We start from the raw sequence: 26,433 nt of genomic DNA, 5'->3' as shown, positions 1-26,433 counted from the left end.
TAGCTTCAGTGTTCGTTTGAAGAAAGTTAGGAAACGAAATGGTGGACATATTGAGCATGTAGTATGTATTGTAGCATGTATTGTAGCATGTATTGTAGCATGTACTGTAGTATGTGTTCCTATCAGATTGTATTGACAATAAAGTTTATATTCAAAAACAAAACGGTAACACATTTCGTGCGCCACCCTGTAAGTGTGATTTGCAGAGTATACATGTAGATGTAGATGTAGAAAAGATGAAATCGATTTATACGAAAAATCCTGATGCATCTGGAGTGGAGGGAAATGTGGCGGTAAAGTGTGGAGGGTGACCAAGGCTTGACGGCAATAAGCAGCTTTAAGGGGAATTCATACTGCAGTAATTATTCAGAGCTGAAGGGTGTTGCACAGCACAGCCTAGGGAGTACAGCTGCGTCAAAGAGTCTTTGCACTGAAGACAACGATGTGTTACACGGTTAGATTCCTCAGAATAGCTCGAATTCTAGAACTTGGAAGTCACTGAGGGCTCCCATCACGAAATGGTTTCAGCTCTCCTCCCGGAGCCAGATCGCCCGTTGGGCACGCTGTGTGCGCGGATACGGAAGGTCCATCGGCGTAATCAGCGTGGACAGTTTGTTTACCTGCGGCTGCTCGCAGGTGGAGAGAGCCGCGAGCCGACGTCGGCGGTGTGGCTAGTAGGTCGCGGGTGGGGGAGGGGGAGGGGGACGGAGTGGGGGCTGTGTTCCTCCAACTTGTCCTACAAGAGCGGTCGACACGGGAGGCGGCGCTCAGTTGTGACCAGAGAGACAGGCAGGCCGGAGATGGAGGCCCACACGTGCAAGCTGCTGCTGCGGCTGCTGCTCGCAGTTGCCGCCCTCGGTGAGTCCAAGCCGCCAGCCGGGGCCTGCGCCAGTGTTCCCGTACCATCCGCCCCACAGTTACCGTACCGTCACGCGGTCGCCCTAGCCACCCGCTCTGTATCCCAACGTATGAGACAAGCTTAGGACTCAGTGCTTGACAATGAGGGAGCTAAACTAGAAGGGTGAAATCTGCAATTGAAGCCGACTCATGGAACCTGGCATAGGATTACGTAAAGATAGTTAACTGCTCATTCCCTTCTTTCTGGAGACGTGGGATTCGAAGCCCCATCCATTCTCCACCACTTATATTTTTCGTTATTTTCGTAAACCAGTGCAGATGAATAATTTGGCAATTTCTTCGGAAGCGTTGTATACTGGGCTGCGAATGTTCCATAGAAAGGAAGATAACATGGGGTGTGCCCCAGGCAACCGTAATAGTCCCTATAATATTCATAATATACAAAACCACTCGATCAGAAAGGATTAGCATCACTGTATGATGGCTCGCTAACGATTCTGGTGCGTACAGTGAGGCGTCGTCGTTGGACTAACGTTCGGAGTTGCAAAAAGCTTGGACTAAAATTCAGTTTTGTGTAATGAATGGCAACTCCCTTTAAATGTAGATAAATTTAATACAATGTTTATAAAAAAGAGAAATAACCCATAATATCTGGTTACAAGATTAGTGCTGAACATCTTCAGCATTTCACATAATGTAAGTATATGGGGTAAAAGTAAGAAGTGATATGAAATGAAACGATCTCGTAAAATCAGTATTAGGCGAATGGAAGTCTTAGTTGTACTGGATGGGGTCAGTGGAAATCCATTGCATCTGTAAAGGGATCTGCTAGTGCGACCAATTCTAGAGTACTGGTGCAATGTTCGGAGTCCTTATCAAATTGGCACGACAACAATCGAACGGATTCACGAGCGCGATTTTAGGATCGTAATAGGTCTCTATAGCTCATACGAAAGTGTAACGGAAATACTCGGTGAACTTAAAAGGGGATCTTTGGAAGAAAGATCCCCATTGGATCAATTTGGAGAAACTGTATTCGAAGAAGACCGTGCTACCATTATGTTTCCACCGTCATATATCTCACGTAACGGTCATGAGAATAAGATAACAGAGATCAGAGTGCGTACAGAGAGATATGGATTGTCATTTTTTCGTTCCTCAGCTTGCGTCTGCAGAAGAAAACAAAACCGATGACACTGGTGCGATGTACCCTGTGACATTCACTGTACAGTCGCTTGTAGAGTACATGTAGACTTAGATGTAGAGAAGTAACTTTTAGCCCTCCCTCCAAGTTCCATAGTTGAGCAAGTGCTCTGTTTCTAATGACATGAACATTAACGCCGCAATAAGTTCTATCATCACCCTTTCTTCTATACTTCAGACAGCGCATTATCTCAACATCTCCGTCCTAACATTAAGAATATGAAGTACCTAAGCAAAGTGGCCTACTTTAGCACAGAATTTTTAGTAATTTCGACAGTTCTTGGAACTTTGTAACCCACTGATTTAGCTTCTTTATGTTTGTTTGGTAATCAAATACTGTAAGGTCACAGCTCTGATTCACACACTGTTTTTTCTTTCCTTTCGCCTATAAAATTACGGGACATGTGTACAAATATCAATGGGGTTCCTTTATATTTGGAACAGCTATTTTGTCACTCAGCAAAGTGCAGATAAAAATGCCTGCACAAATTGAAACAGACCGTCTCATACACAGATAAATGTAAAACCGAGATATCGGTCTCGTAAACATTCTCGGCAAAATCTAAAATGTTCGTATCTATGATTATACATTTAGCTTCTAACGTACCTCGCCCAGAAACCACAATACCCACTCATGATGGCACTAATGTACCGAAACTCGCGTAGGTAAGGGCAAAATAGAGGAAACCGTGTTTTACTCCAAGTGGTGATATCAAAGTATTTCCGTTGTGTAACGTACTTGCCACCAACACTGAGTGGCCATGCCATAGTTCCACTTTCTCTTTTTTACTCTTCGGTACGACGTAGCTTGCAACAGGTTGTGTTCTCATCACGGTTATATTCAATGAAGAGTAGTTTGTGAAATGATTTTGTATCACTCTTCTGCCATGTTGTAGACAGCACGGAAACTGCACGAATTGCAGCCCTTATATTAGCTTCCTGTTACTGCAGGAAGGAAATTCCTTGAATATCATAATTTGTCGCATTCATCATAGTACGCTAACACGCGAAATTTCATCTTCGGTAACTGTGACTATGTGCAGAGAATTCACTATTTAAAATCACTGTATACGTATGGGGAATTCTTTGCATCGACTAAATTTTCCATTGCTACGATATCGCAGAAGCATATACTGGAGAAAATAAATGGAAACTAGTTTTAGGCGCAACTATCACAAGACCCTGAAATACAGGCACTACATGCCTTTAAAGGTGTGATAAAGGAAATGGATGGTGAGAGTTTGAAGATCTGGTGTCATCGATGTCATTTAGAAGACAGGTGCAGCGTAGCTGCACAATTTCACAGGGATTTACTGAAAGCAGCATCATGTAGGTCTCTTAAAGTGATTTGAGGAAACCATTCGAAGTCGTAACTGAAGAATCTTTAACAGGAACAGTATGATTATATACCGTATTATTTTCAGATCAAACACGTATGTTATCTGTCAGTCTAATTCCAAAACATGTAACAGAACGGCGTATTTTTTTCGAGAAGATGTAGAGGAAATTAACCCAGAGAAATGTGTCTCATACCATAACAAAGTTCTGGGAGGGAATAGTATCAAAAAGGATAATGGCGACTGCTGCTGGGTCTCTTCCTGTTCCAGGTTCCTGTGCAATTATTTTATGTTCCTATTACATAAGGCACTCAACTTCATCATACACGAAATGTATTCGGAAGCCAGTAGTACCGGAAATAGTGACCAGTGAGAAAATCGATCATTACTGATTGTCAGTATAAGTTATGTCTAAGATCTGTTTGATGGAATTGCCTTAAGTAGCTAATATATCCTTAGTCAACAACTGAATAAAAGTAACTGTTAATTGGATTTTTCGGAAAATGAAATAATTCTCTGTCTTCGTGACCGTGCTATATGAAACATTTCATGTTTTTTTGTGAATCTATCAGTTTTTTTCAGTGGCTGATCCGGAGCTACCTTTCGCATTTTACATATTTGAAACACACATTTTTATTTAAATCCTCACAGAAAAGGGATAGGCACTAAGCACACATCATGTTGCTGGAACCATTCAGCAGACACAACACGAAACTAAAACTGAAATGTAGCCATCAAAAACTATAAGACACTTCTTGTTCACCAAAAATTGCTTCGGACCTTTTTTTTTGATTCATCTGGACCAACAGCAGTTGGACATCTGAAGGCTACCAAGCAAGACTCGGTAAAGCAGCTGTATTAGACCAAAGGCTTCCTCTGAGGAAAGTTACCACTTGTGTAGTGTTGCTGTAGTCAATTAAGTTTTCCAATAAGTCTGAAACCCCCTTCTACAGACTGTTTGATGATCCACAGCGAGTAGGTAATGTGAGACGTCATTTACGATAAACATTTTCCGGTGTATGGAAATGTTGTTGGAGAGGACACTACCATGTAATATGACAAGAGCACCACGATATTCTTCGGTATTTTCGACAGGCTTACGTAAGCAGCTACAGGAACCTGTCACTAATTTCTCAAATCCCTGACGACAGAAACCTGATCTTCAAAAGTTGAAGCGATGTCAGACCTCTACTTTTCCAGTTGATCGTATTCTTTTCACTTCCAGAATCAAACATGCACTCTGCAGCGGAATGGGAATTTAAACGAGGTTTGTGTCCCTCTCCGGCACACTGTTAGAGCTGTGAAACAAAATTTTCGTTTACTGTTTGATGCTCAAGCATTAAGATTTTGATATACTGTTTTTTGCTAAGCCAAGCAAGACCAACAACGGAACAGTTCATTCGAAAAGATCGGACATATAAATTGTCTCGTCCTTGTGCAATACGAGCTTACGTTCCGTCTCAAATGCACATTAAACCCTAAAATGACATCCTTTAAAATGTTATATATCTATCGTAGAAAGGCAAAACTATGTGCATCAAGCCCCTTATTCACACATTCCATACTGCTTATATTCAACTCACCTTAGAGATATGTGTAAGTTAGTATGAGTAGAAACGAAAATTAACTTAGCTAGTAAACACTGGGTTCCTTTCAGGCAGTTCTTTCGTAATGCTAAACGTGACGTTATGAACTGCTCCATGATTGGAGAGCGTTGCTTCTCCGCACCTATGTAATGAACTGATGAGTGACCGTTTCACTTACTAAAAAGTTCTCACTCCACTTAAGCAAAATAAATAACTTTTTAGCAACCGGACCGATTTTTCACAAAATTAGTTTAGTGAATGTACAGCGATGCACTCATTAGCAAACTTGGGAAGCGGGAAGCCGACATAGCTACCCACTGTAGTGACTAACAAGGGAACCTCCCCATCGCACCCCCCTCAGATTTAGTTATAAGTTGGCACAGTGGATAGGCCTTGAAAAACTGAACACATATCACTCGAGAAAACAGGAAGAAGTTGTGTGGAACTAGGAAAAAAATAAGCATAATAAACAAACTGAGTAGTCCATGTGCAAGCTAGGCAACATCAAGGTTAATGTGAGCTCAGGAGCGCCGTGGTCCTGTGGTTAGCGTGAGCACCTGCGGAACGAAAGGTCCTTGGTTCAAGCCTTCCCTAGAGTAAAAATTTTAACTTTTTATTTTCAGACAATTATCAAAGTTCAGGCACTCACACAAAATCAACTTCGCTCTCCAAAATTCCAGGACATGTTCAGATTTGCTTGGACATATGCAGGATTTGACGGTCTACACACGGAAAAATTTGAAAACATTAAAAACATATGTTTTGACAGAGCACAGGAAAAACTGAGCGACTGTGAAACTGTTGCATTCATTTGTTGCAGTTTATGTGACAAACTCTTATGTTTTCATCACTTTTTAGGGAGTGATTATCACATCCACAAGAAAACCTAAATGGGGCAAGGTAGAAGAAGCTTTTTACCAATTCTCCAAGTGTACAAGTTAGGTGGGTCGACAACATATTCCTGTCATGTGACGCACATGCCGTCACCAGTGTCGTATAGAATATATCAGACGTGTTTTCCTGTGGAGGAATCGGTTGACCTACGGCCTTGCGATAAAATATTTTCGGTTCCCATTGGAGAGGCTCGTCCTTTCGTCTACTAATCGCACGGTTTTGCGGTGCGGTCGCAAAACACAGACACTAAACTTATTATAGTGAACAGAGACGTCAATGAACGAACGGACAGATCATAACTTTGCGAAAATAAAATCTTCACTCGGGGGAAGACTTGAACCAAGGACCTTTTGTTCCGCAGCTGCGCACGCTAACCACAGGACCACGGCGATCCTGAGGTCACATTGCCCTTGATATGGCTTATCATGCGGATGGAATTGTCAGTTTGCATATTTTGCTTATTTTTTTCATAGTTCCATACAACTTCTTCCTGTTTTCTCGACTGATCTGTGTTCAGTGTTTCAAGGCCTATCCACTGTGCCAACTTATAACTAAATCTGAGGGGGGTGCGATGGGGAGGTTCCCTTGTAAGCTGAACATTGTGACACTACAGCGTGAAGATCGTTGTACCATGTTCTTTGAATCGCTGCTGCCAGAAACTGGTATAGTTCTATAAACAGCAAGTGTGCATGCGCAAACATGCTTGAGTGTGCAGGATAAATTTGCGCAATCATCAGGACTGTGCAAGCAGTTTGATGATCGCATTTCATTTATATATGTTTGTACAAGCGTTCATGGGTGCGCATGCCTGAGCGTGCGTACCAAAAACAGAGAGGCTTGTGTAAGCACTCGTCAGTGACTTGATTTAATTTTTATTTGGACATATGAAATCACATTCTGTACAAAAATTGTTCTGTAATGTGGGACAAGCCGAGGAGAAGGAAAACAGCAATAGCGTGAATAGTTAATATGGAAATATTATTTTCGTTTCTTTCACAACTCTTTACTCCACATGTCACGTTTCCTCTTTTGTTTTTATTTCGTAACACAAGCATAAAGGCTGCCAAAGTCATTGCATCGTCATTTGAGCTCGACATTTTCTTGTAATCAAGCTGATGTTTGTACAGGCAAGCTTGAACAGCGTGGAGGCGCGAAGAATTTGAGCATGTTTGCGCAAGCATGTTTGTGAAACATGCAGTTACGTGTGTGGCCGCCTTAACGTCTCATGCCACAATCCTAAAATGATGAAGACAACATATTTGTTGCACAGTCAACACTGAACATTCAGTCACAGGTTTTATACGGCATGGTTTCACGACGACAACGTCGCCATTCTTCAAATGTTTCCGTTCAAGATCCCCGAGCATTTCTGTTAGCGTGTGGGCTATACGGACTTTTTCGAACCTAGCATTTTATCTCTGTATTCGTTCGGCCTCTGACGTGGGTCTACTTTACAAAGATCCAGAACGCTGCACCAGAATTTAGAAGCAGAGGAAGAAGAATATTAGGGTGTAACGTACCGTCGATCACGTGATCATTAGAGACTGAACACATTCTGAGAAGTGAGAGAGATGTCGAAATAAATCGACCGTGTTACAATCAACGGAACCACCTCAGTATCCAGCTTAAGCAGTTGAAGAAAATTAGGAAAAACCTCGATCTGGATGGCTGAACGGACATTTGAGCCGCTGTCCTCCCAGTGCGAGCCCAATGTTTTAGAACTGCACCACATCGCTGGGTGCCCAACAGCACTTAGACTAGATTCCATTGACGCCTTGTATGTAAGCCCCTTTAAAGATACACCATTCTTTCGAAGAATCCTCGAGAGTAATTTACGTCTTGCAACCGTCATTTCTACTACTCATTGTACGAGTCCGTCCTTGATCATACTGGTACGTACCACTGCCACTAGGTATTGATAATACGTGAGAGGTTCCAGAAATTAACCACTAATCATAGTACCAGATACCTTTGGCTTCTTTTTCTTGTCCATAGGCAATGTACTGCGTTTATCTACATTAAAAACGAGCTATGTTTTAGCAGGAAAGTTAACTAAGGAGAAATTTGGAAACGTAATTATAATTCAAGAAGAGGGAATTCGCAGCACAGTGTGGTCGTGAAAACAGAAGACGGAACAGGTACTATTGCGTAAACCTTGAAATGCAGAAGAAGAAGAAATTGAAGAAGTAGAAGAGACAGCATGATAACTGTGTCAGAGTTGGCAAGGGACTTAGAACATTTGTTCAACGAAGTGGATTGTGTCCTGAGAAAAGATTATAAGGTGAACATAAATAAAAGTAAAATAAGGGTGCCGGCCAGTGTGGCCGAGCGGTTCTAGGCGCTCAGTCTGGAACCGCGCGATCGCTACGGTCGTAGGTTCGAATCCTGCCTCGGGCATGGATGTGTGTAACGTCCTTAGGTTAGTTAGATTTAAGTAACGAAACTTCCTGGCAGATTAAAACTGTGTGCCGGATCGAGACTCGAACTAGGTGCCCGCGAAAGGCAAAGGTCCCGAGTTCGAGTCTCGGTCCGGCACACAGTTTTAATCTGCCAGGAAGTTTCATATCAGCGCACACTCCGCTGCAGAGGGAAAATCTCATTCTAGGTTTAAGTAGTTCTACGTTCTAGGGGACTGATGACCTCAGATGTTAAGTCCCATAGTGCTCAGAGCCAAAACAAGGGTACTGGAGTGTATTCAAACCAGGTCAGGTGATTCAGAGGGAATTAGATTAGGAATTTATGCGCTGATAGTAGTAGACAAGTTTTGCTTCTTGGGCAGCTCGAATGCTTCTCTTTGTGTTGTTCAGCAGGAGTAGAGTATATTCATTCACTACTTCTTGTCATCATTATTTTCACCACCAACGGTACATATATATATATTCTGAATTGTCGTATCGTCTTTCCCCTGTAGAGATGGATTATATATAGTGGCTTACGTGTCCATTCATCCATCTCAACAGAACGACAGTTTTTTACAATTCAGAAGATTCATGACGGACAAGCCGTATCCTGGTATGACGTTACATAGGCCTTGACTAGACACGTGGTGCCATACAAGCGATTTTAGTGTCAGTTAGGGGCAAAAACTGTAGAGGAAGATAGATACTCGGATAGAACCAGGAAATAATTGAAGATGTAGGTTGCAACTGCTGCCCTGAGATGACAAGTTTGGCACAGGAGATGAATTAGCGGTGGGCCGCATCTAACCAGTCAGGTGACTGATGACTCAAAAAAAAATTACAATACGAATGAGGACAACACAACACCAAGTCCCCAAGTAGGGAAAATCTCCGGTCCGGCCGGAAATCGAAAAAAAACTGTCATTGCAAACTGCCGCGCTGGCCCCGTAGCTACCGAGGGGGATCGATAATCATACGAAACAGTGAAAATCAAAATTTTATTGCCCTTGTAAGGCGTTAGATAGGCGACCAGCGACTACGACCTGGTGATTGTTTCAACAGTTTAGTAAGACAGACGTTACCTGAAGATGAGAGCCAGGTCTCGAAACACGTTGTCCGACTTGCGATCTTACCACGAATTTTGAATGTTTGAACAAAATATTAATGTTTTAGTAACGACACTAACACTATACACTCACTCGCAACAGTGCAGTCTACTGTAAAAACAACAACCACTAAGTGCTCCTCTTTGCGGCTATAGACTCTCTGAGAGCGGCACGCGTGGGAAATGGCTGGTCAGCCTGTGACGTGCCAGGTCTCACGCCGGTTCCCTCGCAGCCGTTAAGCGGTCCTGTTTAGCGCACCAACCGAGCGTCGAACCCGACCGCTCAAGGTCCCGCCTAGCGGTAAGAGTGCGGTAGGCGTGCGCAGAATTCCGCCCCGCCCCGGGCGAGCCGCAGGCGGCGTCTCGCCTGCATTCGTCCGACGGGGACGCCTTTTCCTTCGACTCCGGCCGGCCGCACCCCTCGCGTCCATCAGCGGAGCCATTCCTCACACTGCCGGCCCGCGATGTTAATTGGGACGTCGAAGGCAGTTCTCGCAGCGCTAACCCACAGAGCCTCTCGCAGTTACGCGACGCGCACCAACTTTCTCCGGCGTATTGCTCGGCGTGCCGCGGCGAAGAGAAAAGAAAATTCGACGGCAGTCGCAAAGAGAAGAGAAGACACGGCAGGGCAGCTTTCGCACGCCGCGATGCCTCGGCGCCGGGAGACGCCAAGAAACCTAGCTAGCGGTGCCGCTCGTGGCTTTCGCGGTCGCTGGCGTTTTTGTCGCGCGACTGACTGCACGAAACCGACAAGCAGCCAAGGTCTCGGCCAGCCCGCAACCTCATTTCCACCCAGCTCACACTGTTTCCTCATTAGTGCGCTGATTCCATGCTTGCCTCGTAAATCCAGTTCCCAATACACTAAAACGATAGTCATCACAGCGAAATTCCTCCGCAGAACCTCACGATTAGATGACACCAGTATGCCCTCCCGAACCCCCGACTCTTCAAAACATCGAACTCCAATGCATACAAAGCTTCAAACGTATAACCACATTTTAAATGAATTGATGTGTTTTCCTTTGCATGGTCTGTAGGGCTGAATCCTTTCAATACTCCGTAGGCTATAACAGAAAACGTTCAGAAAAGGTTTGAAATTATGCTTAAAGTTTATTGGAAGCTGGGTAATTTGCACTCTGTTTTAAGAAAACTGAGTTTTCCATGCATTTTGACGCTTAAAACGTCATATCTCCTTCACTATGTGCCGAACACTGACATAATTTTTCCAGGTTAATTCAGTAATGTATGTGGATATCATATGCAAAATGTGCTGCATGTAGAGTTATTGGTAGAGAAGTAATGCCGCGCGGGATTAGCCGAGCGGTGTAAGGCGCTGCAATCTTTGACTGTGCGGCTCGTCCCGGCGGAGGTTCGAGTCATCCCTCGAGCGTGGGTGTGTGTAAACTTAGGGACTGATGACCTTAGCCGTTAAGTCCTATAAGATTTCACACACATTTGAACTTTTTTTTTTATTTTCGAGAGATGTAATGAATCAAAGCGTCATTCCCGGAGATCTACTGGACCGCGAAAATATAGTAAGCGATAAAAATTTTTTCTTTTCATTATTTTGTGGTGGCGCATCAGTGCGGAAAAGCTTCGAAAAAGTTTGAAATTGTGTGTATAGATCTGTGGAAGTCGCTATGTGTTCTCATCCTCAGACACTGGATGAATATAGTCTGTTTAATTTGCATGCTGTGAGCTACTTTGCTTCGAGACGTGTACACTTTAATACTCGTCTCATTGTGTTAAAGCTTTAATGTATGATCATATCTCTTAATGAGTAGATTATGACAGCATTTTAAGTTTTTAAATAAAGTCTGTAATCATATGAAACAGTAAAAATTAAATTTTTGTTGCCCGTGGAAGCCGTTAGATACGTAACCTACAAATGGAACCGAGTGACTGTTTCAGCCGTTTTGTAAAACCGACCTGTAGCTATTTAATATTACTTTATGTTCCCTAATTAGTTTTCGTGTCATTTCAGGCTCGCTTTCTAGTGTGGCGTACAGAAGGTCAAATTTACATAATCATCTGATTCATTTGAAGTTGACTGAGAAATGGCTCGAAAGTTAATTGGTAAAAATAAAGCAATATTTCAAAAAGGGGCAGTATAGGTTACATTTAACATGCAGTCACTGTGTTCAAAAGTATCCATAATGGATAAATTTAAGCTCTCGATTTTTTAAAAGTATCTTTCACTATCTAGGCTGCTCGAGTAATGATCCATCTTAAGTCAGTGATTTTCCAACCAAACAGCAGCTGAGCAGCTAGTTAGACAGAGGAAGTCCTAATTGGTAATATTTGAGAGCCGTTTACCACTTCCGACATTTGCCTTGCAGCTACAGAAATCCTCCCGTAAACCTTGGTCAGGTCCAAGAGTTGGGAATTATATTTAGTTTCTGCCAAACAAACAATATGAAAGTTTGGTCTTTTTGACAGTGCATTTGTTTAAAAGTGTACAGTGCTAAGTCGATGACTAGCTCAAGATGTGCAGTGTATCTGCTATGGATTCATTTCCCAACAAAATCGAATTCGCACTATCCCTAAAGTCCCAATGACGTCAGGTCTACAGGATTTGAACAAAAACCATAAGCATCGACGAAATGTTGTGTGCTGTTCTTTTTGACATCCAAAATATTCAGCCCCCATACGTATCGATGCTAGAAATCCTCCAGTAGTTGAACGCGATGTCTCCCAAAGAAACTGTTCCAATTCCATCACAAATGCACTGGAGGGTAACGATCTCAAATTTGTGTTCTCAGAATAAACCACAATTAGAGAAGACTGTTATTTAATCTTCTCGCCCAAACTCTTGGACCTATACAGCCCTTTAAGTGAGACTGGATTCGCGTTTTGAAATATGTGATACAGGAGTACAGTGTCTTAAGTCTCTGAATGAACGTTTTCGCCTGGAATGGTTTAGCAGCTGTTACTAATTACATCTCCTTCTATTTCTTAGTAAACAATGTACAGAATGAAAATAAAACTACGTGTACCAAATTTTAGAGTGTTTAGAGGAGATGAAAAACACATCTTTTATGTGACAGAAATGTCCCAGTTCCCCTCATGAAGGTTTGGATCACAATGCTAAGGTTTGGATCACAATGCTGAGATACTAACGTATGATAAAAGGTACAATACGAAAGATAACGTCATGATTTAGAGAAACGATACAGTTAGATGAAGGAGAATGCCATCGAAATAAAATAGTATGAAAATCCACTCTACAGCTCACAAGAAGTTTGGCTGAAGAACGAACGCAGTATTCTCTACGTAACCTTCGCTTAAAGTACTGTAGAGTCACAAGTGCAGCCACTCTGCAAAGAGCCTAACAATCTTAGCGTGTCAGGCCAGTATCATTCCTATCCTTATTGCCAGCATATTGGCAAATTACAGCTAGTCTGCAAAACAGATGCCATACAGGACGCATATCCGTGTATTATTCGAGGTTGTTACAGATTTATAGATAGGCTATCTGAAAGCAAATAGGACAAGGTAATTAAAATTAGGGCCCTACTGAAACGATGGAGACCTTTATGGGCAGGTACTGAGGAAAATTAACACTGTCGGCAATATGAAGCTATAAAATATCAACAACAGGCATTCATTGAGGAATATCGATGAGCTAAGGATTGTAAAACTGAGAATGAATAGGTAGGGAAGCTGCTCCAGAAAAACGCTGTAGATTGAATGAGAAGATATTAACATACATTTCCTGCCGATAATTTCATAGCAATTTGCAGTGTAAACAGATGTCTTGATGAAGACACGAACCTACGGCCTACATCTTTTTACTACCGTATTTCCGGACCTAGGTTCCCTATCACGTTCTGCAACTTTCTTCTCCGCCGACATCCCTAAAATATGCCCCATAGCCGACACCCAGTACACGAGATATATCAAATGTAATGGATTCCTATCGGAGGGATGCGTCCGAAACAGCCCTTACTCGATACCAGGGATGTCAACCAGTGCACTACACAACAAATCACTGCGGTCTCTGAATTTTGACACCAAAATTTCTCAAATTGTATAAACGTTTTCTTCGTTATTTCTTTTAACGAACTTACGACCATGACCCGTCCTCTCGATATATTTCAGCCTCCTCTGTTGCGGCAGTGGTTACATCATCCACCTGACCATCAGCAGGTAACCGCAGGGTAAAGAAGAAAAGTATGAAATGAGTAACGGAGAACGTACCGCTATGCAAATGTTATAAGCCTGAAGTGTAAATGGCAGCCGGGAAGCCGCCTACGACCAGTCGAGCGACTGAATGGCCATGACACGCATCACCCTCTATAAGGCAGGCCGTTCTTAGAACTACGGCGACCGAGACATTTACGCGACTCTGCTCGTGTTTACTGTCCTTGCTTAATTTCGTTTCTTTGGTAATCTTGAAGCAAGAACAGAGATTTCGTATAACAATGCGGAAAATGAAAAGAGCATCAAAATGCTGTATATATATCTCGTTCATACTATGAAATAACTGCAGTAGTGCTGAAACTGTGTCGAAAGAAAAATTAAGTTTAACATGACGCTGAACATTTAATCTCCATATATAGAGCATATCCTGCAAAACATAACACTCCTTTTAGTTCGTAAATGGTTCGAGGTAACAGAAACGTGCTTTTCGGCAAATGATAGTATACAAATAAGCACGTAATTTTTCATATACGTAATCCCCTTAACCGCTGTACTTGCCGAGATACTGGAATGAGAATTATTTTTTAAACATAACGATATACACTTATCAGACAGAACATTATGACCAATTACCTAATAGCCGCGGCGCGGATAACTGCGGCGACGCATCGTGGCATGGAAGCAATGAGGCCTTGTAGGTCGCTGGAGGGAGTTGGTACCACATCTGCACACACAAGTCACCTAATTCAAAAAATGGTTCAAATGGCTCTGAGCACTATGGGACTTAACTGCCGAGGTCATCAGTCCCCTAGAACTTAGAACTACTTAAACCTAACTAACCTAAGGACATCACACACATCCATGCCCGAGGCAGGATTCGAACCTACGACCGTAGCGGTCGCGCGGTTCCAGATTGTAGCGCCTAGAACCGCTCGACCACTCCGGCCGGCTCACATAATTCCCGTAAATTCCTGGGAGGGGGATGATGAGCTCTGACGCTACGTTCTATCACATCCCAGATGTGATCGATCGGGTTCAGATCTGGCGAGTTGGGGCGACAACCCATCAATTGCAACTCGCCACTGTGTTCCTCGAACCACTCCATCACGCTATTGGCCTTGTGACATGGCGCATTATCTTGCTGAAAAATACAGCTGCCGTCCGGAAACACGATCGTCATCAAAGGGTGTACGTGGTCTGTAACCAGTGTACGATACTCCTTGGCCATCATGGTGTCTTGCACGAGCTCCACTGTACTCATGGATGCCCGTGTGAATGTTCCGCAGAGCATAAAGGAGCCACCGCTAACTAGTCTCCGTGCTGCAGTACAGGTGTCAAGGAGCTGTTCTCCTGGAAGACGACGGATTCGCGCCCCTCCCATCGGCATGAGTGAGAAGGTATCGGGAATCATCAGACTATGCAACAGTCTGCCATTGCGCCAACGTCCAGCGCCGATGGTCATGTGCCCATACCAATCGTAGTTGCCAATGTCGTGGTGTTAACATTGGCACGTGCATGGATCGTCTTCTGTGGAGACCAATCGTGAGGATTGTTCGGTGCACTGTGTGTTCAGACACAGCATTAAAGTCTGATGTCAGTTCCGCCACAGTTCGCCGCCTGTCCTGTTTTACTAGTCTGCCCAGTCTACTACGTTCGACATCTGTGATTAGGGGTGGCCGCTCGACCCCGCGACATCAAGACGTGGTTTCGCCTTGCTTTCGACACATGTTGAAGACACTTACCACTGCCCTTCTCGAACAACCGACAAGTCGTGTAGTTTCAGAAATGCTCGTGCCGAGCCTCCAGACCAGCGCAGTCTGCCCTCAGTCAAACTCAGATAGATCGCATGCCTTCGCCCTTCTGCATACGGACAAATCGCTCACTAATACTAAATGCACTGTGCATGTGTCTGATTAGTAGTCATTCCTCGCCATGTGACACCTGCTATCACCTGCACGGCTTCATATCGGTAGTAGGTTGGTGCTCATAATGTTCTGGCTGATCACTGTATTTTTTTAACGGTTACAGCAGTTTTCAAAAACGCGAGTACACTGATATAATACTTGCTGATAATCGAGTTTTAACTTTTCGGAAAGGATCCCAGAAATATGGTAAAACTGTAAGGCATGGTGGTCGGAATCGGCTGTTGCAGTGTAAACATGGACAAAAAAAGAGGAATAAAGATTACAGTTTAACGTCCCTTCGTCATCGAGGTCATTACGGACGGAGCACAAGAACGGAATGATTCAAGGATGGGGAAGAAAATCGGCCGGTCCCTTTCAAAGGAGCTACCCCGAGATTTGCCTGGAGCGATTTAGATGTATCACGGAAAACTATATCTGGATAGTCGAACGCGGATTTGAACCTTCGTGCTCCCGAATGCGAGTCCAGTGTGTCACCTGTCTCGGTTAAACACCACCAATTGGAGCTCCCACATCAAGCTCCGTCGTTGTACCAAGTGACAGACTTTGTTTACAGTTGCACTTTTTCACTTAAACGTGAGTACGTACACTCGTGCGAAACGGTTGGTCTAAGTCCCTTCTGGTACGCTGGAAGTCTGCACATAAACTACCTTACAAGATAAGTAACGCACTCGGCTGACGTTGTCGGATGTCAATGTAACACAGACACACTGTCGGCGGGTATGCAAATGATTAATGATGCAGTTTCCCTTGACAGGGAGAACGGCCACCAAAGTGTATTATAGTTGTTTCTTGTTTACCGTGTGTAGGGTATACAAGGTGCATGAACTGCGCCAGATCTTGAGCGATTAGTGTGAAGCACACGAAGATGGCTCAAATGGCTCTAAGCACTATGGGACTTAACATCTGAGATCATCAGTCCCCTAGACTTAGAACTACTTAAACCTAACTAACCTAAGGACATCACACACATTCAAGCCCGAGGCAGGATTCGAACCTGCGACCGTGCCAGCAGCGTGGTTCCGGACTGAAGCGCCTAGAACCGTTCGTCCACAGCGGCCGGCACACGACGATGTTGCATACCCGTGAAAGACAGCGTTATCAGCACGTGACAGTGTTTGAATGGGTCATCGTTTTGGGTCTACATTTGGACAGCTAGCTTAACGGTGCAATATCGAAGGTTGTAAAGCTTTCTGATGTCACAGTATCCCAACTAGTTTCGGTCGACCGCGTCTGACTGCCACGAGGGATGGTGGCCTTATAGCGCACCAAGCACACCGTAACCCATACCATCTGCACCTCCCATCCGAGATCAAGAATGAACCCTCCGCAAAATTCTGTGTCATCCCGCGCCATTGGCCGGAGATTAACAGCAGCCAAACTGGGGAATTACCATCCCAGGATACTGTTAATACTGCAACACAAAAGGCTGCGTTTTCCGTGGTGTCATGACTGGGAAGCTTAGACTGCTGATCAACAACGTCGAATTCTATCCATCAATGCTTATGAGCGGCACTGAGTCGTGTACAGCGTTGAATAGTCATTCTGCGCTACCCCGGATGACCATCATTGGCGAGTATGGCGGCGACTTGAAGGGAGGACCCGTTCTTCCCATGTTTTGGAGAGGCAAAACTATGTTACAGCTGGCGTCATGATGTAGTGAGCCACTGGGTATGACTTCTGGTCAGGACTGATAGTGCCCGAGGGAACTCTGTCCACACAAGATATCTTGTGACCCTCACGTAGTAGCTCCATGCGACAGTACCACTGTGGCATTTTGCAACAGGACAATGCTCGTCCAAACAAGACGCACGTCTCTGTGGACTGCTTGCATGATGTTAGGAACTCCAAGGACATTATATCCTTATTTTAGAATATGTTTTGTAACAGGTTGCACGTCAATTCCGTACCTGTTTCAGTATCCAGGGTACCAAAGACAACTTACAACAGTTATGGGACAGCTTGCCTCAATAAAGGATACAACGGCCTTCTGACATCCTTTCCAACAGAGTCAGAGCATCCATCCAGGCTAGAGGGTGTGAAACTTCATACTGGTTAGTGGGCTCATACTGCTAAGTTCATAGTAAATTTAATTCGATATTGTAATCATTGAAATAACGATCATATACCCTCTCAACCGGTGAAGTTTCATTTCATTTCTTCGTCCCTTTCTGGGTGCTTCACCTTTTTCGTCAGGCAGTATATTTGCGATTACAACAATCGTAGCTGATCCCGTATCTATGTCGCATAAAGTAAAGAGGGAATATGTTTTAGGGTAGTTGTGTAGGCCTCTCTTCTTGCTTCATATAAATGACGGGGCTTGACATGAAAGCCGGAATACGTGGTGTTTACACGGCAACAGCCAATTCCGATAGACTTCGCACTCAAGTTTAGCACATTTCTCGCAGGTTTTTGCGAAAAGTTTCAACGTCAAAATAAAGTTGATGAGGCGGTACCATACTCCGAGGAAAGTAGGGGACGATGCGGGAAACCCGCACCGCTGTTCTAGGCAAGGTCCTATCGGAGGTGGTTTGCCATTGCCTTCCTCCGACCGTAATGGGGATGAATGATGATGAAGACGACACAGCAACACCCAGTCATCTCGAGGCAGGGAAAATCGCTGACCCCGCCGGGAATCGAACCCGGAAACCCGTGTGCGAGAAGCGAGAACACTACCGCAAGACTACGTTAAATAATATTAGTCACCTTCTCAAGAGCTTTCGAATACTGTTAAAGAAACATATTCCATTAAAAACTACATGTTTCGATACCTCATTCGATACAAGAGACGAGGATAACAACCATACATCAGAATTACGTAAACCTCTTCGCACTGTCATTTGTCGGGAATCTAGTTTCGATATCTCGAATAGATCAAGAAATAAAAAGGGTGTATATGTCTTACTCGACTGTCCCTGTATTCTCTACAAGCCATAGTGTAGTGCATTGTGGAGGATAATTCGAAACAATACCAGAAGCTTCTATCAGGAATGTTCCGTCAACGAGGGAAAATTAGCTGTTCCCTGTGTACTGCCTTAATCGCTCTTATCTTATTCTCTTGATCCGAACACGGAATAAACGAGCGACGCAGCGTAACTGTCGCATTGTCTTTCTCCAATGCCGTTATCCTAAACTGACGCAACAGATTTGATTAAGGGCCGGTCCACAGCTTTCGTGTGTTTGTTGGACATGGTAATTACCGCTTATTGCTGTCAGTTTGCGACAGTCATTATCTGTAATTACAATGTTTAACGAATAGATGATGTTGACTCATTCCTCATCAAATTTCTGACAGCTGTATGAGGTAATTACCGTATTTAACAACTACCCAGTGAGTTTTTACCGAAAATATATCGCTTTCTTCCAAAGATACCTAATTAAGCTGTCGAAGCATCACTGTTGCAATAAGTCGTTTCATTTCGCGTGCCACAGGCACAAATTTATCGAAGGACAATTCTATTTCCCCCCTTGACTGCCATATAATTGCTGTTTCACACAGTCACCTTCTGTGGGCGTATACAAACGTGTATCTGACATTGTAATACAAATCAGCTGTCACAGTAAACACGAGCGAGAATAACGTTATATATTTCTCAACACTTTAAAATAACATTACTGCAGAAGTGACATACGTACATAAACATAAAAACTCTCATTATCGCACAAAACGTTGTCCTACGAAGATTTAATACACTGTCCAGAAACAGGAACAGCTATTTACTGTAAACTGGACAGTGTCGCATCAACCCGTATAGCAGTACGATCTGTGCCCTGTACTATGAGTTTGTACGTTCATGTACGCATACCAATACGGCAGTGACGTTATTTCAAAGCGTTGAGAAATATGGAACACTATTCTCGCTCGTGTTTGCTATGACAGCGATTTTGTATTAAAATGACGGATGTAGATTTGTATAAACTCGCCGAGGGTGTCGGTGTAAATTTACGAGCGTAAGAGTATGCACTTGAATGGCTGTCAACCAAAACCAGCTGATCGTGGTGTAAATAAGACTGTTTCACGAGGAGCGTTCAATAACTAATTCAACACGTTTTTTTTTTTTTTCTCGATAGCATGTTAGTTTTACTCAGGATTCCAATACAGCATTTTACTCCCTCTCTTTTGTCTACAAAACCTTATTTTTCATCAAAATCTCAGTTCAGTGCGACAAGGTTACGCCACCTTACTGGGAAGATCTGTGCGTCCGCACCGTACCACTCTACTGACCGACGTCGGAGCTAAGGCCTTGGTGCACCAATAACCTTCCCATCACCCACTTGCTGCTCCCTGCGGACTGCATCCTTCATTGGGTCAAACTCATGTAAGTCGTAAGGCGTGAGATCCGGGCTGTAGGGTGGATGAAGTAGAGTCCAATGAACTTTTGTGAGCTCCTCTCGGGTGCACAGACTTGCGTGGGGTTCTGCTTTCTCACGGAGAAGGAGAAATTCGTTTTTTTTTTTTTTTTTTTGTTTTTTTTTTAACGAACTCACAAAAGCCGTTTCTACAGTTTCCTGAGTGTGGCACACTATACTTCAGCGTAGATAGTTGTACCATGAGGGAAGACAACAAACACAATAACATCTTCATAGTCCCAGATGGCCGTTGCCATGACTTTAGCGGTTGAGGGTGCGGCTTTGAGCTTTTTCGGAGGAAAGGTGGGTGGTGCCACTTCATGGATTACCGTTTTGTTTCCCTTTCGAAGTCATGAACCCATGTTTCGTCCCCTGTAACGATGTATGACAAAAAACTATCACGGTCAGTCTCTTAACGCGCAAGCAATTCCACACTGATGGTCCTTCGTTGCTCTTAATGGTCTCCTGTTAGGCGTCGAGGAATCCAGCGGGCACGCGCCCTTGAGTACCACAACTGGTGAACGAGTGTGTCAGCACTACCAACAGAGACGTCCAGTCGTGCAGCGAGGCGTTTGACTGTGATCCGTTGACCATCTCGAATGAGAGTGTCCGCACGTTCCAACATTGCAGGAGCCACAGATGTGTGAGGCCTGCCGGCACGCGGGAGATCTAACAGGTTGGCGCGACCTTGTTGCAATGATGACAGACGCCTCGTCCAACGACTCACCGTGCTTTTGTTCACTGTTAGGTTCCCGTAGATATTCTGCAAGCGCCTATGAGTATCTGTGATGCTGTGGTTTCCCGTCAATGGAAACACAGTGACAGCTCTTTGCTTGGAACGCACCTCCTTTACAGATGCAATTTCAAAGGGTATCGGAACTTCATTAAACTATAGCGGCTGAAGTGTATATATTCCAAGACATCCTACAACAAATTCTGAAATTTTTTCAGCCGAAACTGGCAGATTAAAAAAATGTGCTGCATTATTTATTGAACGCCACTCGTGTAAGAGCCAGTTTGATAAATGGAAGATTGTCCTCCAGCTGCTGTTATGTTTTCGTATGGACCGTATCGTCTTGTTACGATACTAGCAGCGCGCCTCTGAATCCCCTAGATGGCTGCTGTCGTGCCTGCTAGCTGCGATACGCTACCACGCCGAAAAGACTGCTGTGAGCATCGAACTCTGCAGTCTGCCGCCTACATGTGGCGAGGAGCCAAAGTGTGTGGAAACGGTAGAAAGCCTGAATTTTCAAACATTGAGTAGACGACCATGGACGTTATTAAGGAATATAGGAAGAACGGCCCTCATACAAAGGAGTAAGGCAACAGTTAACCCGAATGTCATTGTTTCACATTCATTGGTAACATCCAGAGCACCACAAGACAAATCACATATAGTCAAAGGCAATCAGGAACTCGGAACCCTAAAAGCCGAAGCCACAGAGATCGAACAAACCTGTCCCTTCACTTATGAAGAAGTCTCGACAAGTTAAGCCAGGAGAAACTCCGAAGTTTGTCAGTATCCACCCTGAATTCCTAATAAATTGCGACAAATATATAAAATCATGGATGACTCATTTCTTCGCATATATTAATCAAAACGACAATATAGCACACGAATTAAAACGCTCGAAGTCCTAAAATAATCACTATTTTTGAAACACGGCAAACCAACTGATAGCCGTAAGAGCTACAGATCAATAACCCCGTAACCTGCAAGCTATGAGAATGACTTCTTCGTAACAGACAAAGTACAAGATGACTTGAAGCAATCCCAGTCAAACAAAAAGGATTACACCCAAAATGAAGTTGCACAGACTAAATTCTATCACTCACCATCTACATTGAGGCAGGGTCACAAGGAAAACTGAAAACTGCAGCTGCATTCATTGACTTTTGAAAGGCATATGACATAGCGTGGAGAAGAAGGCATGATATACAAGCTTCTTCGCACAATTCCTTGCAAACCAATCGCTCGTCTGATTGACAATATGGTAAACGGCCGACTGTTCCAAATGGTCATGGGATCCAGCATGAGCACCCCAACAAAGTTAAAAACAGGCTTACTACAGGGATCACTCCATGCTCCACTTCTCCTCAGCTTGTACACTGAAGACGTACCATAAACCAAGTCAAGAAAGTTTGGCTACACCGACGAATGGGTACTTGCAACAATATGCACCTCAACTGAAGTCAGAAGAAATCCTAACGGAGGCGCTAGATGTAGTGGGAAAGAACTTTCACAAATGGAGACTCCAACCGAACGCCACAAAAACTAAGGTTTCCTGCTTCCACCTAAATAATAAACTCGCCAGACAAAATATCAACATACTCATTTGTTGTGTGCGACTTTGTACACAAAGATAAGGAGAGGTGGGCTACAGAATAGTGAGGTAACTGTCGTTGTAACAAATCTGGATAGGAGCAGAGATGATTAGCAAACAAGATAACAGAAAGAATAGATTCAGTTAACTTTTATTTCTCCAAGCATATGAAGACTCATTACAGATAATCCACCAGGAAATAGAGTCCAGCTGTCGACGTCCACAACTAAAAGGCTCGCTGTACTAACCATGAACAATCGTGTCATTGTGAACAGGCTGAAAGTGCAAGTGAGTTGACTGGCTGCCACTGGCTGTTCCGTATTGCGGCAGCAGAGGGCGCTCGTGATACGGAGCTGCTGGAGATGTGGCTCAGTGGGTATGCACCATTTGGTTTGCCAGATACCCCGCGACGACTATTAGCATCGGACAGGAACTTGCAATTCTGTCGCCAACTGTGACGCCCATGTATCGATATAATACTACAATTCCGAAAACATTAAAATCACCCATAATAAAACACCAAAGTACCTGGAGGTAACCCTTGACAGAATTTTATCTTTCATAGAGAATCATTCAAACACAGCGAAAAAATTAAAAGAAAAAACATCTTCCAAAAACAGTGTGGTATAACAAGGGGAGCACCAGCATCCATCCTACGTTCTTGTGCTCTGAGTCTTGTCTTCCGCCGGCCGGGGTGGCCGTTCGGTTCTAGGCGCTACAGTCTGGAACCGCGCGACCGCTACGGTCGCAGGTTCGAATCCTGCCCCGGGCATGGATGTGTGTGATGTCCTTAGGTTAGTTAGGTTTAAGTAATTCTAAGTTCTAGGGGACTGGTGACCTCAGAAGTTAAGTCCCATAGTGCTCAGAGTCATTTGAACCATCTTGTCTTCCCATCCGCTGAATATTGTGCCCCAGTTAGGCCAAACAGCCCACATGCGCAAAAGATAGATGGTCAACAAAATAACGCCATATGAATGATTACTAGCGTTATCAGATCAACACTTACAGAATGGCTGCCCGTTCTAATCTACATTCCACCCCTTCAACTACATCGCATAAATAGTCTCACGAATCAATACAAAAAGATCATAGGTAACAGAAATCTATCAATCCATCAAGATGATACAAACCATAACCGACTCCACTCCACACACCAACAATAGTAGTAAGGATCGGTGTGGAAGATGAGTTCAACGTTACTGATGCATGAGCGTTATAACTGACTGGACAATAATAATTTGCCGTGTGTCTCCCAAAGAACATCGGCATCTGACTTGTCACGCGAAACGTGGGCAGTGCTAAACAGAATTAAAACCCAACACGGTAGATATGGATATTTTTTACGTAATTTGGTAAGCAATTACCCCCACTTCGTGATTGTGGAAAACCAGAGACCATCACAGAAAAATGGGCAGTATCATACAGTGGTAGGCCAGAAGACCTCTTGCTGACAACTTCAGCCATTTTATGTATTTGTTTTGATGTGTCAAAAAGCCACATGATGTGTAGATAAATCTGCAATAATAAGAAAAGGACTCATTGCAATACTGTAGCTCCAGATGGTGTCCTGGCGAACTGAGCTGTAAAGGACGCTTCGAAGAATAAAACTAGAACAAACGCTCAAGGGGAACAGGAAGGTATCAATGCAAAAGGGTGAGCACAACGCGCAGCTGACGGACAGCAGTATCCCTAACAGACATTAAATATGCGAGAGCAACGGTGAATGTTGTAGAGAAGCCGGCTGATGACCTTGAGAGCAGCAGCGAGGCTAGCTGTGGCGGGACAGGTGCGCAGCGCCGGGTCGAAGCGGTGACCTCCGCTAGTCCGATCCGAGGTCACTCGCGCCATGCGCGAAAGTGATTGCTCACGAGGACTGGGCGAGGTGTATTACAGCTGTTCGCAAATTCGAGAAGAGTCAGGTTGCGTTTCCCTCCTTACTTTCCTACCCGTCTCCGCACGGGGGAAAGGTAGCTGAGATAACCAATACTCGGTAGTAAGGTGGCGGTCGATCGGAGGCAACTGGTTCCAATCTCGGTGGTGGGAGAAATTTTCACCATGATTATATGGCCGCCAAGTAGACATGCGCTGCTGTAAAATTAGTGATCGCAGGCTACACTCCAGTGTTCTGGCTGAAATTCCAAACCTCTCCATAGTGTGCCACACTGTTAGGGGTGATCCGTTCGTCTGAATATATGGACGACAAACTGGGCACCCCCCTGGTGCTATTCGAGACGAGTTGGCACTAAGTTTCACCCTTTCCCTCAAGCAACACAAACATGACACTAGGAAGTATGATAACAGTCATCCATGCGACACGAATATCCACAGTTGCCGGCCGCGGTGGTCTAGCGGTTCTAGGCGCGCAGTCCGGAACCGCGCGACTGCTATGGTCGCAGGTTCGAATCCTGCCTCGGGCATGGATGTGTGTGATGTCCTTAGGTTAGTTAGGTTTAAGTAGTTCTGAGTTCAAGGGGACTGATGACCACAGATGTTAAGTCCCATAGTGCTCAGAGCCATTTGAACCATTTGAATATCCTCAGTTAATCGTAATACAACGGCTAACCACTTCCCCTAGACATGAAGTTTATCGTAGCTGCGACTATGATGAACCATCAGTTGCATAATGGAATGACAACAATGAAAATTCGTGCCCGCCCGGGAATCGAACCCGGAATTCCCACCTATCGCGAGGGGTTGCCCTACCATTATGCTATCCGATCACGACTCACGCCCAGCCCCAAAGTCCCATTTCTCGTCAACCATGTGTCTACAACCTGTACTCGTACATCCACTGTGTAAATTCCTCTACAGGGAAGAGGTTTCACTTGAAAGACGCTTGCCCGTGTCGGCGGATAAATATGGTACTGCAGAGCCTGTGTTGTTCAGAAGTACAATGCAATGTTCGTTTGGACATGCATCCATGTCCGAAGGACATTGCATCGAAATTCGTAATTTCGGGAAGAATTGATCCCTTTACGCTGCGGTCGCAGTTTCGAATCCTGCCTCGGGCATGGATGTGTGTGACGTCCTTAGGTTAGTTAGGTTTAAGTAGTTCTAAGTCTAGCGGACTGATGACCTCAGATGTTAAGTCCCATAGTGCTCAGAGCCATTTGAATCATTTTGATCCCTTTATGAAGTTCTGAAAAGTATTTCTCCTTAAGGCAAAGTCAATAACTTGCACTCTGCAGTAATGCTCCGTCGCCGGCCTGGGTGGCCGAGCGGTTCTAGGCGCTACAGTCTGGAACCGTGCGACCGCTACGGTCGCAGGTTCGAATCCTGCCTGGGGTTTGGATGTGTGTGATGTCCATAAGTTAGTTAGGTTTAAGTAGTTCTAAGTTCTAGGGGACTAATGACCTCAGAAGTTAAGTCCCATAGTGCTCAGAGCCATCTGAACCATCAATGCTCCGTCAGACGTACACAACACTCTCAGCTTTTAAAGTAACGGAATTCCCGGTGGCATTTAATAATCTCGTCAGACTCTGTTAATTTTTATTCTAATTGATCTATGGGCTAACACTGGGGTTTACTTCTTTTGAACATCATACTCGTCTGTTCTTTTACATGATTTTCTTCTACTCCTTTTGCTAGAACATCATTCCAGCAAATAGAAAACCTATACTTCAGACTGTAAATGGAAACGAGCGTTTGGTGGCATTGGCCGGGAGGCGCCTTACAGGGCAGGTCCGGCCGCCTTGGTGCAGGTCTTATGACATTCGACGCCATATTGGGCGACCAGCGCACTGAAGGGGGATGAAATGATGATGAAGACAACACAACACCCAGTCCCTGAGCGGAGAAAATCCCCGGCCCAGCCGGGATCGAACCCGGGCCCGTAGGACGGCAATCCGTCAAGCTGACCACTCAGCTATCGGGACAGACACTTCAGAATGTCACGTGTACTAAGTCTGATGCAATAAATCTCTTGATCCATATCAAACGATGAATGCACGCTCGACTTGGGGTTATCAGTGAAGACGAGTAAAGTTGCAGATTTTCGAACTAGATGGTGTAAAATGGGAAAATGGAAGATAGTAGAAAAAGGTTATTGCATTTTCATGTGCCACAATTTACCGCCGAGAATCTTAGATGCCCTTCTTTTTTGTAACAGTTTTGTAAAGACGCCAATATTCTATAAGTCCAGTCGTTTCCTCCCCTTTTCCCTGCCTCCTACCCCCTTTCACTTCTCCATTACCGTCCCCTCCCAATATCGCCGTTATGTGCCAGCAAAAATGTGTCATAAACCAATTGGAATATTTTTGATGTGACTGAAACAATTACTGAATACCTCCCAGATCGAAAACATATGACCTTC

General features: G+C 44.2%; 1 protein-coding gene across 1 annotated transcript in view; it reads left to right on the top strand.

Annotated features, from left to right (window-relative positions):
• The first annotated feature begins 755 nt into the window (after positions 1–755).
• LOC126473332 (protein Skeletor, isoforms D/E-like) overlaps positions 756–26,433 on the top strand; it is a 337,232-nt gene continuing 311,554 nt past the window's right edge. The window contains exon 1 of the mRNA XM_050100317.1: positions 756–858. Coding sequence (XP_049956274.1) covers positions 801–858 — 58 coding nt within the window. The 5' untranslated portion in view covers positions 756–800. The remainder of the gene's footprint in view (positions 859–26,433) is intronic.

The sequence above is a fragment of the Schistocerca serialis genome, chromosome 4, assembly GCF_023864345.2.
Source record: "Schistocerca serialis cubense isolate TAMUIC-IGC-003099 chromosome 4, iqSchSeri2.2, whole genome shotgun sequence".
Taxonomy (NCBI): domain Eukaryota; kingdom Metazoa; phylum Arthropoda; class Insecta; order Orthoptera; family Acrididae; genus Schistocerca; species Schistocerca serialis.
This window is presented reverse-complemented; position numbering and strand designations above follow the sequence as displayed.